The sequence below is a fragment of the Cuculus canorus genome, chromosome 12 (genome assembly GCF_017976375.1).
Source record: "Cuculus canorus isolate bCucCan1 chromosome 12, bCucCan1.pri, whole genome shotgun sequence".
Lineage (NCBI taxonomy): Eukaryota > Metazoa > Chordata > Aves > Cuculiformes > Cuculidae > Cuculus > Cuculus canorus.
Window position 1 is genome coordinate 8,534,994 of NC_071412.1, and position 18,898 is coordinate 8,553,891.

The window sequence follows — 18,898 nt, forward strand, 5'->3', positions numbered from 1 at the left end:
CGTTTGTGTCTTTCTAGAAAGTCCTTCCTGGGTGATCTCCAGTCGCTTTTTTCCCACCCAGGCATCTGATCAGCCTCTCGCTAGGTTCCTCTAAAGAAAAAAAAAATAAATTGCTGTAATCCACACTGGTTTCCCCCCCCCCCCCCCTCTTCTTCCAGTTCAGTTTAATCTTTCTTTCCTCTCCAGCCTTGTGTCCGGATTGCAGCGGGGGAGGTGGGGGGAACCCACCCAACAACCAAGAGAAAGGCAGCATCCTCTTCCTCCAAAAGACGAAAGAGCTCGAGAAAGCCGGATCCGAGCCAGAGCCCCTCTGCTCTCCCCCAGCACAAATTTAACCCCAGCTGCAACTTTTCCTTTTTGCTGGCGGGCTGGGCTGGGGCTCCAGCAGTGCTGGGGTGGGCTTTCCCCCTCTTCTCCCCCCCCTCCACTAGATTGATTTTAGCGGAGAGGGAGGGGGGTGGGGAATCCTTTTTATTGCAGAGCCAGGCTGGCTTTGCAAGCCTTCCTCCTCCCTCTCCTCCTCCTCCTCCCCTGTTTTTTGCACCCGCCGCAGCAGGGCTGGCCAAACCGGGGGAGGGAAGCGATGGGAAGGGGAGGTCGCCCCCTCCTCTCCCTCTGTGTGTTTTTTTTGCAGGTGTGTCAATTTTAATTCTGCCCAGTAGGTGGGACTTGGTGACTTTCGCACCGTTTTTGTTATTTATTTATTTCCCCGGCTGCCTCCCCAATCCTCCGGAGCGGCGGGCGCAGGGCGGCCGGGCCAGCATGCATCCCCGCCCGCTGCCGCTGCCCTAGCGGGAATTACAGCCTCTCCGAGCCAGCTGCCAGCATGATTTCATCTGCTGGAGGATTTTTGCATCTGATCGCTTGAGGTTTTTTTTTTTTGGTTGTTGGTTTTTTTTGTTTTTTTTTTTTTTTTTTGTTCCCCCCCCCGTCTTTGTTTCCTTCCCCCTTTACCCCCCTTCCCCTCCCTCCATCCCCCCTTTTCCTCCTCCTCCTCATTTTTAGAAGCAGCAATCGGAGATGGATGTCTCTCTTTGCCCTACCAAGTGCACTTTCTGGAGGGTATTTTTGCTCTGGAGCATTTGGGGAGACTATCTGCTTTCGGTGCTGGCTTGCCCTGCTAATTGTCTTTGCAGCAAGACAGACATCAATTGCAAGAAACCGGATGATGGGAACCTCTTCCCTCTCTTGGAAGGGCAGGATTCAGGCAGCAGTAATGGCAACACGAGCATCAATATCACGGACATCTCAAGGAACATCACTTCCATGTAAGTGCGGGTGCCCTCCCGGTGGCAGGGTGCGGGCAGGGCTGCCTGCGCCGGGCTCAGGTGCCTTCGGCATTGCTGCGCTTGCCTGACAGGGCTCAGCCCCGCTTCCCTGGCAGAAGACGCAGATCTAGCTTCCCCCTTTACCTCCCGCCCCCCCAAAACGCGACCAGCAACAGTTTGGCCGAGGCTTAGGAGGAATAAAGTAAATGAGATTTGGTTCCTTAGCAGGAGAGAGAGGAGCAGGCAAAGATGCTAAAGCTGCTGCTTCCTTTAACTGTTAACTGCAAGGGAGGGGGAGGGAATGCCATAGCCACATATGTACCCAAATTGGACAAGAAAAGCAAGTTTTGAGCTGCTGCTTCTTTTTCGAGACTTCGGATCCGATTAGAATGTCATTTTTTTTTTCGTCCCTGCAACAGAAAATGCTCCTTCCCTGCCCTGGCTGAGTGTATCTGGGGGTCTGTGGTTTCGCCTTTTTAAGGAGAGGAAAACAAATAGGACACGAGATGTCCCTTAAGTAGCTTATTTAGCTTCCATTGTTATAATTTTGCAACTCGATGGGGTGCTGCGATAGGATTTGTGTGTTTTCGTCTCGGGGTGGTGGCGAGAAGCATCGGAGCAGGGAGATATTTTTAGTTGAGCACTTTGCGTTTGTTTGCATGCTTGTTTATCTGGAAAATCAACTTGAAGTTGCATTATCCTTGTTTGGAGAGGCAGTTAGGAAAGCCCATGTTAATCTCATCAGCGTGGAGTTGAGAAAGGAATATATTTCCTTCTGATTCCATCATGCTGTGTGTGTGTGAAAAAGAAAAAAAATCCTCATCACTTCCAATCTCTGTTCTTTATTTTCCAGTACATTTTTGGGCGAGATGAACTCTGAGCCATTTCATTATTCTAATGCTAATTGAAATGTGAGCATTTAGGGAAATGTAGCCCCCAGAGCAAGTTGCCAGTGGGAGTTGAGCAGAGAAGAGGTGGAATCCTTTATTCTGGCAGTTAAATGCAGCAAGGTTTTAAATGAGTAATGGAGGGTTATTTATTTTTTTTCACCTCGACGGCATAGTTGCATGGAGGGAGAGGGCTTTGCTGGGTCTCTTCCCGAAGCTGTCTTGTTTGGTTACAGTGCAATTGCAGCAGAGCCATGGAAAAATTGCAGTGCCTCTTTCACAGCTCTGCTTGTCACCTTTGGTGGGTAAAGATGACGGGAGCTGCTTTTCCTGCTTGCTTACAGGTTCATACGATGCCCAAGCAGGTTTTCAGCAGGTACCACTGACCCTGAACCCCCAGCCCTGCCTTTGCCTTGCCAACAAACCTCTTCTGCAAACCCATCAGGAATGGGGAAAGTAAAGGGGGAAGACTAATGCAACACTCCCCTTCCAATTGCTCCGTATTTATCCTGTGTCGCGGTGCTATGGAGTGTATTCTCTGTGATGCCAGAGGGATGTGGATGATGCTGGAGAAGTCGGAGAAACTCGTGTTATTTTTTTTTTCCCGTGCTTGCTGTTTGTTGTGGTTTGATTTTAACCCTTTAGGGAGCAGGGAGCAGCAGGAAAGGCTGTGAAGGGTTTAGAAGCTGCCACTATGAGGGAGTGTGTGTTGGCAGATGCACGCATATATCTGAACTGCTGTGAGAGGTAGTATTACGTGGGTCTTTTGTGCCCAGAAAATGTCTTTACTGCTTTGAAATTGAAAAATGCTGATAAGCAGTCTGTAAAAAGGAGTGGGAAAAAGAAAACAAAGCAAAAAAAAAACCCCAAAGAAAACCGGACAGCTCCAGAAACAGCAGTGTTTGGTATTTTTTTTGGAGAGGAGCTTCTCTTAAGTTGGGGAAGGAGAAGATGCCAGTGTTTGCTGGATGTTGTATGCATCTCTGCTCCATGCTAAGCAAAGCACGTACTCTTGCTCCCTGCATCACTGCTGGCCGCGTGCCTTCCTCCTTGGGCCTGGAGGGGTGAGGCACAGGACTGGGATGAACCCTGAAATGCTGTGAGCTGCTGAAACAGAGAATAAGTGAAAACTTTCCCCAGGGGCCTCTGCTTACTGGGATGACAGCGGTGTTTTGTAGAGGATGCTTACGGGAGCAGAGGGATGGTTTGGTTGGTGGGGCTGCTTTCTTGCAAAGGAGTCGCTGCTGGGAGCCAGGATTGAAGCCATGTTCCTGCTCTTGCGTGGGAGGCACTAGGTGCTACACCTTCCCAGGTTAATGTCAGGCCTCTCCTTGCCAGCCACCACATCATGGATGCAGGGGCGAGGGGTGCGTTGAAGCCCAGCCTGGTCACCGCTGAATCACTCCCGGCACGCGGGTCTGATTCAGCTGGGCACTGAGCAGCGCTTCCCCCTGCTTGCCAAGCTCACTGAAGGCTTGGCTTCGTTAGGCAGCTTGCCTCATTTGTGGGCAATGAGTGGGCAAAAGCAGCTTTTCCACGGGGCTGGGGGCAAGTAGGGGAGGCTCAGCCCTATCCCCATGGCCATGGGATGTGATGTTTTATCTGGATCCTCCCTGCAGGCCGTGGGGCAGGAGGTGATCTCTGCTCTGTCCTGCTGCTGGTGTTAAAGGTGATGGGATGTGGGCCTTACTCATGTCTGAAAGATGAGCTCAGCTTGGCAATCTGAGCTTGGATGGTACTGACAAAAGGCTGCTGTGGCCCATTTGGAGGGCTGAAAAAGTGGTATGAGCTGGCTTGGTGGGCTTGTCCATCTTCCCCCACTGAGCCAGGGTGCAGAGACCCCTCCATGCCAGCCCATGCCAGCCAGGCACTGGGGGGCCAAGCTATCTGGAGCTTTGGGTTATTTCATATCTCAGTGGCTGAGGAGACCCCTGAGGCAAGGATGACAGAAGGAGGACAGGAGACGCCCAGCCGGCAGCGCTGCCCATGGAGGCTGGCAGGGTAGGCCAGCCCTGTGGGTGCCTGCAATGTGGTACCCCGTCACTGAGCCCCCTGCTGCGCCCTCACAGAAATGGCCCTTCCTCTGATTGCTTCTTCTGGTTTCCCATACAACCTCCTGTTTTTCAGGGAGACCAGAGCGGCTCCTGCCCTGGCTGGGCTGGAGGAGATGGTGACACACCACCTTTGTGCAAGTCCAGACAGTGCCAGGTTAATGGCGGAGCATGGGAAGGGCAGATGGTTCCTGTCCTGAAGTGGAGGTTGGGTTGGTTGCTGTCTCTCTGACCTTTCCCAGCCTGCCCAGAAATATATTCAATTTTGGATCGCATCCCTGGGGATATGGCTCTGCACACAGATTCCCGCAAGAGCTGCCAAGGGTCCTGTCTAGCTGAAGGGACAGTTTGGACCCCAGCTGAGATGGTTCCAGTTTGGAGTCAGGCTGCTGGAGTTACCCCTTCCAGTTTGAGGACAGGATGACCATGGGGCTGAGGTATGTTCATGCCATTGCTTTTCCTTGTGCCAGCTGGGTGGCCTTTGCTGTGTTCTCAGCCATGTGTGACTTGTGAGGATACTCAGGCTTCCTCTAACCCAGTCTCACCCCTGTAGTATGGGGTCCTATCCTTTGTGAGACCAAACTCACAGGAAGAACTTCAGTCCGGGGGTGCTGCAGCACAAACCCCCTCCTGCCACTGTGTACCAAGCAGCTGGAGCGTTTGCCGCTCTGGGACCCCCTTGGCACTGTGGGGGTCTGGCTGGCTCATGGGGTGGCTGGGCTTGCCTGTGCTGCCACGTGTTGGGGTGACGGTGGGCACTGTGTGCTGGGGGCGGGCTGGGGAGTTACCCTTCTGGCAGCGTGGGCAGTGCCTGCATGCACCGGCATGGCGTGTGGGGAAGGACGGATGGAGGAGTTTTGCCATCTGGGCCTCCCTACTTCTCAGCTGTTGCTATGGCACTGCAGAGATGCTGCCAGGCAGGCGGTGGTGGCCTGTGTTTGTCACCCCTGGGCTCCCTTAAGGTAGGCAGATGTCCCTGGTATGAGAGCCTTTTTCCCTTACCCAACCTCACTGGAAAGGATGGAGTTTGTTATGATAAAATACCCCAACAGGTGGATTTGCAGGATTTATTTATACAGCTTGTAGCTGCCTTCAGCCAGGTGGGATGAATTCAGAGGAACTCAAGAGGGGGTGGGTTGTTGCAGAGCACCATGAGATTGCAGGATTTTGAGGTCTCACAGGGCCAAGGGGAAGCACCTTCTCCCCCCCAGCCATGGACAAGGAGAGCAGCCCCATCCTTTCATGCTGGGCTGTCCCACTAGCCCACAGTAGCATCCGCTGCATCCCGTGGGACTGGTCGGGGGCGGGAGAGCCACGTCAGAGCTGGGTGCTGGTGGGGGGTGAGTGGCAGCGCAGCCCCCACTTGCAGGAGCACATGATGTGGGGGAGAAGGAGGGGGTGCACAGAATGGCAGCACCCCTTCACTGCCAGTACCGGTAAAGTCAAGGCACTGGTGATGTTCATGTGTGCCTGTGTCTGAGAAGGAGGGATGAGAAGGCAAGCATCTTCCTGGAAGGGCTGGAGAGAGCAGAACTTGCTTTGATGGCCCAGACAGCTGGGAAAGGGATCCTGTGATGCTCTTGTTGGTAATTGCTCTGCTTCAGACAATAGGGGACAAACTTCCCCTCCCTCTGTGAATTAGCCACAGTGTACCCAGTGTGCCTCATGTACTGCTGCTGCTCTGGAGACGGGCTCTGTGTTCCCAAAGCCTCCCATCCTGCTTGTTCTTCCTATATCCTGGTCTCAGAGGCTTTGGCTGCTGCAGAGACCATTCAAAATGTCCCTAATTTAATCCAGCTTTGTTTTGCTGGGCTTTCTTTTATGCAGAGTGACTGTCCCCAAACATGTTAGAAAGGGGGAGGTGGGTGTAACATGAGGCTGTGAGGACAGAAGAGAGTGCGGAGGTGTTTGGCATGAGGAGATATGGTTTTGAAGCTCTATTGGCATCTTAAGCAGGGAGCACCAGTCCTCATTGTCTGCCTTGCATCAGGGGATTGGGCTGGGTGCTGCCCTGTGCAGCAGAGTGGCTAAACTGGCAAGGTTGGGTGCATTCCCTGGGATGGCTGCTGGCTCCTTGCCCTGTTCTTATGGCCTCTCACCCTGCTGACCCATCTGGAGGGAGGCGCTTTCCTGACCTGTGCAATGTCTGGCACCTCCAGTACTTTTGTAGCAGAAGGATCTAGGGTAGCTGAGTTTTGGAGGAGCCTGCTGTTGGGGTGAGGTCTCAGCTCGGCTTTCTAGCAACATCTGAGATAATGCTAAGCAGAAGACATCAGGCACTGAGGGGTTACAACCAGACTTTGTCTGAGACATGGGGTTTTCTGCTGGGTTGAGTCACTTGCCTTTTCATGCTATAGTCTGCTGGTGTCTGCCCACTTTGTGCCCAATACCACTGGCGTCCCCAAGTGCTCCTCAGCCATGTCTGCGTTGTCTACCTCTGCTGATGGTCCGCATCGGATGTTTCTCTGGGGAGGAGACAATTTTGATGAATGCCAGGACTTTCCAGGCTTTTTTTTTGAGCCAAGTTTAAGTTCTGAGCTTTTGTCTGGACAGAAGGAACTGAAGGCCCAGATGGTTTCAGGATGCATGTGATGTTTCCTCAGCCCTCATCTTCTGCAGGGTTTGGGAAGGTCTAAGTCAGCTCTGCCTGCTGTCTTGTTTCCCTGGGCTTGGAGAGATGGGATGGTGATGCTTTGGGTGTAGGACAGGTGTTTCATGGAGAGGAGAAGCAGAGGTGGAGGGGAAGAGCATTGAGGAGGGAGCTGTCTTGCTGCCCTTGGAGGCTTGAAGATGTATTGCTTCTAGCTAAGGGTTTTTGTAGAGCTCAGTTAAGGAGAACTCTCTGGGTCTCCTCTACTCCATCAGCTCACCCCTGTGGGTATGACACATTCATGTGCTTTGCCATGAGGCTGGTCATTGTCTCCCAAAGGTCTGTGATCATCTATGCACCCAGCAATGCTGGGCTTACGTGGTGAACCCCCCAAACAGACTATGGGATGTCCCATGAGGTCACCCTTGGGGAGCCGTGCAGGTAGGTTGTGCTTGGCGATGCTGCCCAGTGCTACCCTGGTGCACTGGCTTGTCCTGCTGGGTGCAATGCCCATGGCAGGTATTGCTTGTGAGTTTAGGGTTGGATTTGGTGCATCTCATTCAGAGGGGGTGCAGTCAAGTGGAGAGTCAACCAACCTCTGAGCCTGCCAGGCTTCTGGAAGTGAATGCTAATACTGCTTGTAACTTGGCATGCGATTTACTGGGCGCAGTGCAATAACAGGAATTTTGAGCTTTGGGTTTTCTGCAGCGGGAGAGGAGGGGTGGTTCACAGAATCACTGAATCATTTAGGTTAGAAAAGACAGAGGCTGTGTGGGTGCTTTCTAAGCAGGTGCATTTGACAGCAGCTTGTGGGCTCTGGTCTCCCTCAAATTCTCTTGGTCTCTCCTCTGCACCCAGCAAACTCCCTGCTGCTTGGGGTGAGTTCCTTGTTTGCCAACTGCAGCTCACCTGCGGTGGTTGGATATTGCAGGAAGAGATGAGGACCAGCAGTCCTGCTCGCTATCCGTGATGCTCCAGGTCCCCGGGACGCGGCACCGGGATGGTCCCCGTGTCCATCCCTCGGCGTTGCGAGGCTGCTCGAGGGAGACTCTTTGTGTGGGAGCTCTCACAGATGAGCAGCGCGGCGGATGCGCTGTAACCCCCCAAGCCGAGGCTCTGCCCAGTGCCTCCCCGGAGCAGCCGGAGCCTCGCTCATCTCCGGGCACGCTTTGCCTGGCTCAGCCGGCTCCTCGTCTCTTCTCTTGCCGCCGTGTGAGGGTGGCTGTGCCGCTAGAGGGCAAGCGGCAGCCTGAGACAGCCGGGATGCACCGGCGGGGATGGAGCCCAGCCAGGGCTGGGGGCTGCTAGAGGGGGTCAGGGCTCCTCTTGCTGTCACGCTGATGGATGCTGCGCAGAAGAGCCTTTGCTCCGGGGTGCCCAGTGCTGCTTGGACCCTCCCCCGCTGCCGGGCTCAGCATCCCAGCCCCTGTGTGGGCGCCCAGGCGTGTCAGATGCCCCCATGGGATGTGGCTGGGTGCCGTCTCTGTGCCGCTGTGGGAGGATGCGCTTGGTGCGCTGCCATGTACTGATAGCTCTCACGCCGGTGCTGCGAGGGATACGGCTCTAGTCCGTCTGTGAATTGAGGTGATTTTGCAGTCTTTTGGAGGGTGTTGATCCAACCAGGCGCTGTGGGAGAGGTGTTTCTGGGATGTTTTAGGTGCCTGGTCAGGAAGGTGTGCTGCTGTTTGTGACCGGCTTCTGGCTGTGTGTGTTCTGCAAGGAAGCCCCTAATAGTTCTGCTCATTTTACTGATGGGAAAACAGAGGCACACAGCAACTGTCCTGCAAGCATCAGGGAATGGAGACCCTTCAGCCCAGCCAGGGTTTAAGGAGAAGCCATGCATAGAGGAAGGGATAAACAAGGCTGCTATATTGGTCCTGTTGTACCTAGCAGCATTGAGAGATGTCGCCAGAGAACCCCTCAAGGTAAAGGCAAGAGGGCACAGGCTGAGAGGGTCTTTAGAGGTCTCTTGGGTAGGTGCAATGCTCTTTGCTCCTCTGATTAACCCTCTGCTGCAGGGACTGGATGAAGGTTAGAGGGCTAAAGAGGCCGTGTGCTTCCTCAAGGAGAGAAGACCGAGAGGAGCCTTGTGTGGCATAGGACAAGGGTAAGCAGTGATAGGAAGCTGGCTTTGACCCTGTAGCATCCTCCATGTGCAGCTCCTGGGACATAGCTCATCTTCCCTGGCAGCTGGGCCAGAGATGGGCTGGTTATTTCCCTGGCGGCTATTGCCATGTGCTGCCAGCATGGTGGAAGGACTGGCACTCAGAGGTCCCTCAATGCACCAGCAAATGGGTCCCCAGCATCATGGCAGGGGTGACGTTTGGGGGCAGTGTGTGTTGGGATGTGGGTGATGGCCATGGGTTAGAGCTGTGATGTTGCTCAGCACATGGGCCTCTCTTCATGTGAAGAAAAGGAGATGAAAATCTATCTGGACTCCCCTTGGAAGGCTGCACTGGAGTCGGTGCTCAGCTAGCAGTGCTCCTCCCTGAGCCTTGCTGCATGTGTCCTTGTGCATTTCCATATTCTATGTCCCATCTGCTTTCCAGACCCCATTGGACTGTGGGTCCTGCCCTGTTCCCCTCTTTGTGAGACCTGGCCCCTGCTTGCTTGGAAGAGTAGTACCAGGAAAATATGTGCTGTATTTTCAGCTTGTTTTCATCTGCCGTAGCAGCTGGGGAGCCAAAGGAGAAGCCAGAATCATGTGTGCAGCCAGGCTTCCTCCAGCGGCCACCCAGTGCTCCGATGAAGGAGATAACGGAGCTTGTTAGTGACTGTCCCTATCCTGTCCGGTCCTCCAACATGTGCAATCACCCCCATCTTCCTCTTCTTTCAGCTTCAATCTGGGTAAATGGAAAGGAAAACTTTTTTTTTTTAATTAAAACCAAAAGTCTCTGCAGTGGAGCAGAGAGGTCAGGAGAGGTTCCCAAGGGACTGTGATGGCAAGACAGCACAGATGGGTTATGTGGGGTGCTTGTTCCAATGACAACTAGTTGGCCTGAGGATCCCAGGGCTCCAGGGAAGGATGCAGGGAGATCCTGAGCCCAAGTGCCGTTCCCCATGCAAATCCTTTCCTGCAGCTGTCCTATAACTCTGCTGGGCTCAGTTGTGCCAGGGAGGGCACAAGGCACTGCTGCCTTTGCTGGCTGCCCTTTGTCAACCTGGGAGACTGAGAAGTGGGTAGGAGCAAATGTGAGCCTGGTGAAGTCCCCATCCTCCTAGATTGTGCAAGCTTGTCCCTTAACTAGCTCTCCTGGAGCTCCCTTCATGGTGGTTCCCACTAGAAAATGTTAATGTGGAAATACTCAAACAGATGCTGGGAATCTGAGTGCTGCTGAGGACCCTGCATGCTCGGGGTTTTGCCAGGATAAATTAGGAGCATGAGTGCTAGCTGAGCTGCAGTGATGCCAGGCTCTACTAACCCCTGATCCTATCTGGCCATGAAGCCACGTGTGGGAGCCCCTGAGTGCCTTATAGTGCTGACCTTCCTTCTGCTTCTGGAGCAGCTCTAGCCTCATCCCCCATCCCATGCTCTCCGTGGAAATGCTGTGCAGTGGCCTGGCCTGGGAACTGGCTTTCTGGTCAGATCCAGCTGTGCAAAAGCTCCCTTGGGCAACCTGCCGTTGTCCTGGACCATAGCCCTCCTCCTGCCTGCTTCTAACCCTGGCAGGCAAGACTGGCTTGGGCATCCCTCATGTCCATCCCCGTACAGGTGGGATTGCCTTTGGGGAGCTCTGTGGCTCGTGTGGCTGGAAAGATCTCTTGCCCTCAAGCCTTTTCCTTCCAGGAAGGTGTTCCTGGGGCAATGATGTGTGGTTTTGGTCATTTTCCTGCCTTGCCCATGCCCTCCCAGCCAAAATACACACCAGGAAAAGTGAGCTGAAAGCCATCAAATCACTTGGTGGCTGTTGCTCAGCAGCCTGGGGAGCGAGCGAAGTTCATTGGGACACTGGGTCAATGATGCTCAGTGTTCTTAGTTTCCCAGCCTGCCAAGAATATCCCTGTCCTCCTGGGTTTCTCCCTGTGCCAGCTGAGTTTTACTGGGGACTGTTTCCTCATGTGAGCCTTGCAGGGGCTCTGGACATGTGCACTGCCAGCCGTCTCATGGCCTGTCCCAGGCTCTGGAGTGGGGAGTGCAGGATACGACAGAGTTGGGTCAGTGTCAGAGCAGCAGTGTAGTGCTCTACTGGCAAGTGCTGTACCTCTCATTTCAGATTGAGGTAGGTGATGGAGAGCGTCCTTGGGAGCATCAGAGCAAAACCTGAGGTTGAGGCGTGCATGCAGGGCAAGGCTGCTGGCTAGGCAAGGAGGGAGCCCATGCAAAAAGCAGCTCTGCAGGGCCTGGCACCTGGGGGGTTAATGGCAAGGTGCATGGTACAGCTGGAATGGGTTTGGGAGAGAGACAAAGCTTAGTGAGGCTGAAGAGGTATCAGGTGAGAGCTGAGGGGTGAGGAAGGCCGGCAGTTGCACTGCTCCTAGCAAGGTGCTGCACAGCAATTCTGGGAAGAGGAGAGCTGAAGCTGGGATGCTCTCAGGTCTGAAGCGGTGTGGGGTGCCTGCCCTGACTCTGGGCAGCCGGGTGGGAGGTGGGTGTCTGTGGTTGGTCCCTGTAGCAGCTCTGGTGGGCTGCAGTGATATGTGGTGGTGTCTGTCTGTGTTCCCCAGTGTTTTGTGGATTGGTTCTGTGGCACTCGGTTGTAGCTGAGATCCCATCTCAGGGCCAAGGGGCACCCCTGCCTGGAAGTCCTCTGTGCTGCATGTGCTCTCCTTCAGGTCTCGATGGCTGAAGTCCCTGATGTCCCCAGCCTGAGCTATGCTTGGTTATGCTTCGTGTTGCATATAAGCTCTTCTTTCCAGGAGGGATGGTAGTGGGATCCTCAGGTTTTGTTCCAGGCTTATTCCCTGGTGTGCTCTGGGCTGCCCTGGCCCCGGGGAAGGATCCCTGCCTTCTGAAAGGCACGGGTAGCATAGATTTATTTATTCAGAGACTTAATTAGCATCTTTAAATATTAAATAGTAAACAAACTTCGTCTAGAGGGATCAACATTTACAAACAGGGATTTCTTAATTTTCTTTTCTCTCTCCGGGACGTGTACTTGGTTTTTTAAGTGTTTGGGGAGAAGCGGCTGCGTGCGGGCTCTGGTTGATCGGCAAGGGATAAACCCACAGCACCGCTGGAGAAGACAGGGGTGAAGGGGCATGAACAGGCAGGAGGGCTGGGAAGAAAGGGGGCAGAGAAGCAGGTGTGTGTGCGTAGAGCATGGGTACTGGGGAATTGCAGAGCCAAGTGCGAGATTTTGGTACTTCCCTGCAGGATGTGCTATTCCCCTCCCAGCCAGGTGAGTGAGACAGGCAGGAGATGGAGGTTCCTGGCATGGCACAGCTAATTACAATCAAAAAGTGGTGGTCCCAGCAAGGGGAGGTGGTTTGCAACTGATCTGCATTTTATTATCTCTGCAAATAGAGGTCTGCCTGGTAGTGGATTACACTGGGGGTTATTTATTGGCAAAGCATTGTACAGTTTTAATTTTTCCTTTTTGCTTATTCAGGCTTTAGCTCCAGAGGAAAATAGCCTGGGGTGGCTTTGAAATGGATTCTCTCTGCCCCATTAACTTATTCAGTGAGTTTAATGGGCCTTTTTTTCTCTGAGCCTTGAAGCCATCATTAAAAGGCAGAGATTTATAAAAGCAAAGATACTCCTGAGCTTTAGTCAAACTTCGGGGTAGAGAGGTGGGGGCAATGGTGTTGCTGCTGCCTGTGGTTCAGGTGAAGATGTACAGGTTTTTATTCAGGGGCATTGTGAAGGTTGGATGCTGCTAGTATGGACCTGGGCTGGGAGGTTTGCAACAGCTGAAGGGCGAAACATGCTGCCACTGCTTGCGTTTGCACCATGTGCTCGAGGTATGCATCCATCCTGCAGTTTGAGAGTGGAGTAAGATGCAGCATGACAGCAAAAAGACCTGCATGCCCGAATGGATGTGCTGAGGGTATCAGCTGTGGGGCTGACCCCCAACCCAGCCTCCTGCTGGATGCCAGAAGCCACAGGAAAAATGGGACTGTGGACTGGGTGATGTGACTTGTGTGTCTGTGCTGGCAGCCCCAAAATAGAGGGATGGCAGACTTTGACCCCTGCTTGCCTGTTGCCAGCCTGGAAGCCCCATCCAGGTGGCAGCGAGTAGCCTTGGCATCAGGAGAAGTGCTGCCTCGTTGCCAGCAGATGGGCTGGATCAGACCCTAGCGAGGAGGGGCAGTGATGCCTGCCAGGAAGAAGAGCCTCCATCCTGACCAGGAGATGCCTGAGGATTTGCTATTTGTAGCTTTACCAGAGGGACTGACCACCAAGCCTGGCCTTGGAGCACTGCCTCAGGGTGGTGGCAGGACAGGGACACACTGAAATGACCCTGAGGGTGCTGTGGCCAAGTAGAAGCCAGTTGCAGCCATGCTGGGATGGGAGGGACCCGATGCTGGCCTTTGTGTGACCTCCAGAGCAAGGAGGAGGCTGTTGCAAATCCATCTCCTCCTGCGCCCCTCCCTGGGTCACAGCGGTCAGGGCAAGGAGACACTAATTTCCTAAGAAACATCCGTAAAGTACTTCTCCCCTGCCTCTGTAAATCCCTGCCTCCTTGGTGCTACCTGCTGTGTAAATTGCTGCTGACCCTGTAAATCACCCTCTACATCCCCTGAAAATGGCCTTTTCCTGTAAATCCTCTGTCCCCATCAGTTTTCTGCTGCCAGCTCCCTCGCTCTGCCTCTGCTGTAAATTCTGAGCCCCGGTGAGGCTGGGGGGGGATTGTAGGGTGCAGTGATGGGATGATGGAGGGTTAATCCACTCTCAATAGCTCCCCTGGGACTCATTTGACGGCAGGAGCTGGTAGAGGACATTCTGGCCAGCTGCCTGCGGGGGAGGTCAGCCTTGTGCTGGAAGCAGGATGGGGCTGAGCTGGTATGTTCAGCCTCCGGGCTGCAGCCAGCTTGGGTGCAAACTGGAGGGTGCTGCTGGAGCCTATGTGTAACCACAGGCATCCCAGCCCTCAAGAGAGTTCACCCAGGACACATTTCTGAAATGTAAAATAGCTACAGCAAAGAGGAAATCTTCATTTATCCCTTGAGTTCTTGGGGTCATGCCATAGCCGAGCTCCTCTGTGTCCTCTGAGCTGCCTTCAGGGAGCACTGGAGAGCTGTGTTCAGCAGAGGTCCCCTGTGGTAATGGGGAACCATCACCTGAGCTTCTGCCAGGTGCTGGTGCCCTGTTTCTGAGGTCCTGAGCTGCAGGGGTGACCATGTTGTGCTTTTTCCCCTTATGGTGATGCTTGGATAGCTTGTAGGAGTGGGAGCAATGGATGTGGCAGAGACCTGACCCAAGGGAGATGTGGGAAGCCAAGCATGGGGGTGCCAGCTCAGTGCTGTGTTATCAGTAACACAAACCCTGCTTTGCTGCTAAGCCTGAGCGTGCTGGGCTGTGCCGGTGTGCAAGAAGGTGTTAGTGCTTTTTGGGGAAAAGCTGTGGCTAGAGTCATAGATGGCTCAGCCTTGATCTGGGCTGGTACTGCTGCTGCTCTGCAATGGAAGGGATCTCCAAAGGGTGCACACACATCAAGGCACCCCGAAGGGAGGCTTGGATGTGGAGGAGTGTTTGGTGTGCAAAATACTGAGCTTTGCTGTGTCCGTGGACTTCGCAAGCAGAAGCTGATTATGCTCAGACAGAGCTGCCTTTTTCCTCCTAATGAGCAGGAGTGAGCATTACCCTGAAATCTGTGAGCAGCTCTGCCCTACTCCCACGGAGGTCAGTGGAGTGCACAGCAGAAGACACTCAGTCAGAGCCAAGATGGGGTCACTGGAGCATTTTGGGATGGTGCTGTCTGCAAAGCTGCTGTGTGCATGCAGTTTAGTGACTTCTGCTTGGCTCCTGTGGAAGAGAGTGCTGCTGGGAGATCGGACTGCCTTGAAATGTTGCTTTCTGGGTGCCTCAAATCCCCAAGGTGTGAATGGGAAGCTGAGGTGCTAGGTGTCAGCCTAAGGCAGGGGAGCACAGCCTTTCTGACCTATCTCTACAAGCCTCAAGCCTGGAGAAGCTCCTCAACTGCCAAAGTGGTTTGGAGTTTGGTTTATAGTGGTGCCGGACCTGACCAACTATGGACCAAAGGTGGTGTCCTCTGGAAAGGCACCTACCAGTGTCACTTGTGGCGATCGCCCGGAGGTTGGTTGCCAGAAGACATGCAAGAAAAGTGAGGCAATACTTGGGGATGGCTAATTTGGGCATTAATGTTAACTGCTTACACTGTTGGTGTACTCTGCAGTGGACCTAGGCTTGACTCGGCTGGGTGTTTCCTTTAGACCTTTCTCCAGCTGCCAAACATCCTTTTCTTTTGGATTAGTTTTTCTTCTCTGTCTTGTGTCTGAGGCCGGTTGTGTATTAACAGTGGCTTACGATACTGCTGTGCTCTGGCTTTGGGAGGAGGACAGCGGAGATGTTTGGTGGCAGCACAGGGATGCTAACAGCACTGGGGAAGGCAGGGGGCAGCGAAGGAGAGCAGAGGCAGATTTTCAAAATCCATATAAATAGCAAAAATAAATTTCCAGCAAACGCTTCCAGTCCTGCAGTATTAAGAAAGTGAAGCACTAGAGGATAAGGAAAGCATGAGCAATAACAGCAGGGATTTAGAAAGAATAAATCTTGCCAGACAAACCTGATTGCTTTTTCTTTTTGATGGAATCACAAAATTAGTGGCTGAGCAGAACGTGGAAATCCTAATATATTTGGATTTAGCAAAGCATTTGATATAGTGTCTCACCAAATCTTACTCTTAAAATTAGTTCAGTTTGCTTTGGATATGATGCTGCCAAATGGACTGAAAACTGGCTTAGGTTCCTAAGCAAATAGTGATGGGCTGTTTGGGGAGAGGGGGGAACTGTGGGAGCAGAGCTACAAGCTGACTTTTCTTATGAAAAAAAAACCTAAATGACCCCCGCCAGGAATGTGGCTTCAGTTTGCGGCACCTTTTTACAGGAATATTGGCAAACTGGAGAGAGTTCAGAAGCAGACAGGGCTGGGGGGGGAGGTGTTGAAGGGGTCAGATTACCCTTGGAGGGAAGGTTGGAGCCGAGAAAGTCCCAGGGCTGGAGGCATTTTGGGGAGAAGCAGGTGGTGGTCTGTGGGGCCAGGATGAATATTTGGGCTGTTGTTGGGACCTGGCAGCGAGCACCTCGGTGCCTTCGCCCCCGCGCAGCGGAGAATCGCTGAGCTGTCCATTTCACGGCTCTTTCCAGATATTATCGAATAAGCAGGGGAAAATATTCACCATGACTGTCGGAAAGAACATCCCTAATGGGGGGAGCTGGGCATGTTTCCTTGGGGAAAATCTTGAGTCTCAGAGCAAGCACAAGGAGATATGGCCCTGGACGTTTTGGGTCGGTGGATAGGGATTTTCCTGGGTCACAGGCTTCGGTCGGAAACCAAGAAGTGGTAGTAGCTGCTTTGAGGCTGCATCCCACGGGAATTTACTTGTCAGGGAAAAGGCTGGGAAGCTGCTGGTGGCAGCTGGCATTCTGATGTGTCCTCCGTGAAGGATGGCTGAGTCCCTGAATGTTTAAAGGCTCGTGGTGAGGTGATGGTTGCAGAGGTGTGGCAAGATAGCTTGATGCCCCTTGCGGGATTTTAGACAAGAGATTGATCTCTGTCTCTAGAGGTCAGGAAGGATGAAGCCTTCTAGGAAGCTCACCCGTGAGGGTGTCTTATCTGGCATGCTGAGTGAGATCTTTGAGTTCTTTAGCATTTGTTTGGAGCCTAGAAGAAATGTTGAGCATGTGGAAGTTCTTGGCATAACTGTAGTGCTCCGATGAGGTGAGGAAACGTGTGTCCATCAGTGATGGCTCTTTGAACGCTTGAGTGCTACCAGTGTTGTCGTGTGCCACTCCCAGTGGGATGGCTTAGGTGAACCAGGCCTTTCCATTTGTGTTTTAAAGCAATTCTGTGCCTCTTTATACAAATGAAAAGAAACTTCCAGTACAGGAAAGGCATCTTGATAGAGGGTGCGTTGCTTTGCATAGTGAACAGCTACCTTGCACCAACGAGCCGGTGTGGCTGGGCAGGAGTTAGCTGGGCTGAACCAGAGTCAGGGAGAAAGCCATGGAGTGGAGCTGGGAAGGGCTCCTGGAACGTGTGGCCTTGTGTTGGCGCTCTGGTCTCCCTGGGGGAGCAAAGGGTTTCTTCACACTCCTGCCATGGTCTTTTAGGTGGTTCCCCCCTTTGCATTGCTCCCTGCCCAAGGCTGAGCCTGCTGGGGGAGCAGTGGGATGAGGCTGAACCAGGCGAAGTTTGGGAGGTATTTTTAGCTGTTCTAATTGTGGCAAATAAATGCCATTCTTACTTGTTGGGATTGAGCTACAGCTAAATCACAACTAGTTCTAATGATGATAATTACCGGATTTCAATATTTATAGAAACGGGCGCTTCCTTCGTATTGGCGGCTGCTACTGTGCTCTCACCTTCACAGATCGAAACCTTAGCTCATTATCGCTGCAGCTATTTATTTACTTGCACATTTTTAACCCGCAGATGGCAACGTACGAGAGATCTGGAATGATATGGGCCCACCAAGGATGTTGTAGTCTTTGGGCAGAAGCTGCGGGATGCATAGGGAAGCATCTCCTAAGGACCTGCTGGTTGGATTCTTGCTTTTTGACACCCTTTGAGAGATATTCTCATGTCTTCAAGCTTGCTCGTGTCTGCCAGGGCTTAGCCTCTAAAGGGTGGAGGTGGCTGTGCATATTTTTGCATACGTTAGCACGGTGGATTGCTGCCTCTGATTGCTGGGTTCGATGAAACATGCACATGCTGTAAATGGAACAGGACTTAAAGGTGAGATGACACAAATTGTTCGAGTCCTGTAGTGCTGGACTTGAAGATTGTAGAAAGGGGTCTGGGATAGTTACTGCCTGCAGCAGCTTCTGGGTGTCTTGATTTAGCAGCATTTGTGTCCAGCCTGGTACTGCAGAAGGGTGGGCACCTTTTAGGATCTGTGGGTGCAGAGCCAGGCATGTGGGTGGCATGCATGCCAGTGCCCCGTGCCTGCGGTGGGGGTGCAGACCCCTGGGCTATAACAACCAGCCCTGTGATGTTGGTCCCAGCCTGCGGATCCTCACAGGCATCCAGACCTGTGCGCCCATCGGGTCTGAGATTCCCTCATTGTGCAAGGTGTAGAAAAGATTCACTTATTCAATTTGCTATCTCTCCAGTGCCACATAAGCTGTATTGATAAATTAATCTTATATTGTTGTGACTAAACAGCCCTGCAATTTTTTACACTGTGCAGTCTAATCTGTCTTGACAGCTGTATCATTAGTTTATATTTGTTGTAATCTTATTCGCTGTGTTGGCTGTGGGGAGTTTTTATTTGAGACACTGTGCTGCTATGCAGGCGCTGGGCACAGCTGGAGGCTCTCCGCTAGGTGTTTTGGGGTGATGTGGAGTGCAGCTAGAGTGCGCCCAGGCAGCCACCCAAGTGCCCTCTCCAGGAACCAGCCCCACAATGCTGCCTGGAAGCAGTATCCCGAGGGCTGCCAAAGCATTCCTGCTGCTGAGGTTTTGATGGGGACCCCCAGGCTGGGGTAAAGAATGCCAAAAAGGTGAATGTTGTGAGATTTGCATCTTAGTGTCCTGAAAGGTTTGCTTTATGATGAAGGGTAAGTTGTCTCAGTCTGTGCTTTAGGTTTCAGTTTTACAGGATGGATGTTGCTCTGTCACTGAGAGTGCCTTTTTTGGTCACAGGAGATAAAGGGACTGCAGGAGCTTGGACTGCACAGCATGTCACCCAGGCCTTTGAAGATGTTGCGTAAGGGATAGTGATGTGCATTGGTATAGCATCGCAAGATGGAGGTGGCAGTGTCACAGGTGGCTGGCTGCTCTCCTGGCTCAAGCCTGGATTTACTGTCCCTGGTCCAGGCAGGGCTGATTCTGGCCACTCTGTTGCTTTTGTAGAGTCTTTTTTGCTTTGCAGACAGCTTTGCTTGCAACTTCTTCCAGTGACACCTCTCCAGAAATGTGGAGCAAAATGTTTTGGGTTGGTGCAATGAGATTTTTGCCAGTGGGGAGCAAGAGAGACT

The 18,898-nt window shown here is 52.8% G+C and overlaps 1 protein-coding gene across 4 annotated transcripts in view; it reads left to right on the plus strand.

Annotated features, from left to right (window-relative positions):
• The first annotated feature begins 933 nt into the window (after positions 1–933).
• Positions 934–18,898, plus strand: part of NTRK3 (neurotrophic receptor tyrosine kinase 3) — a 210,731-nt gene continuing 192,766 nt past the window's right edge. For all 4 annotated transcript variants that reach the window (XR_008451836.1, XM_009561403.2, XM_009561405.2 and 1 more), the window contains exon 1: positions 934–1,268. Coding sequence is in view for 3 of the 4 variants with exons in the window: in XM_009561403.2 (XP_009559698.1) it covers positions 1,021–1,268 (248 nt within the window). In the remaining variant the exon portion in view is untranslated. The remainder of the gene's footprint in view (positions 1,269–18,898) is intronic.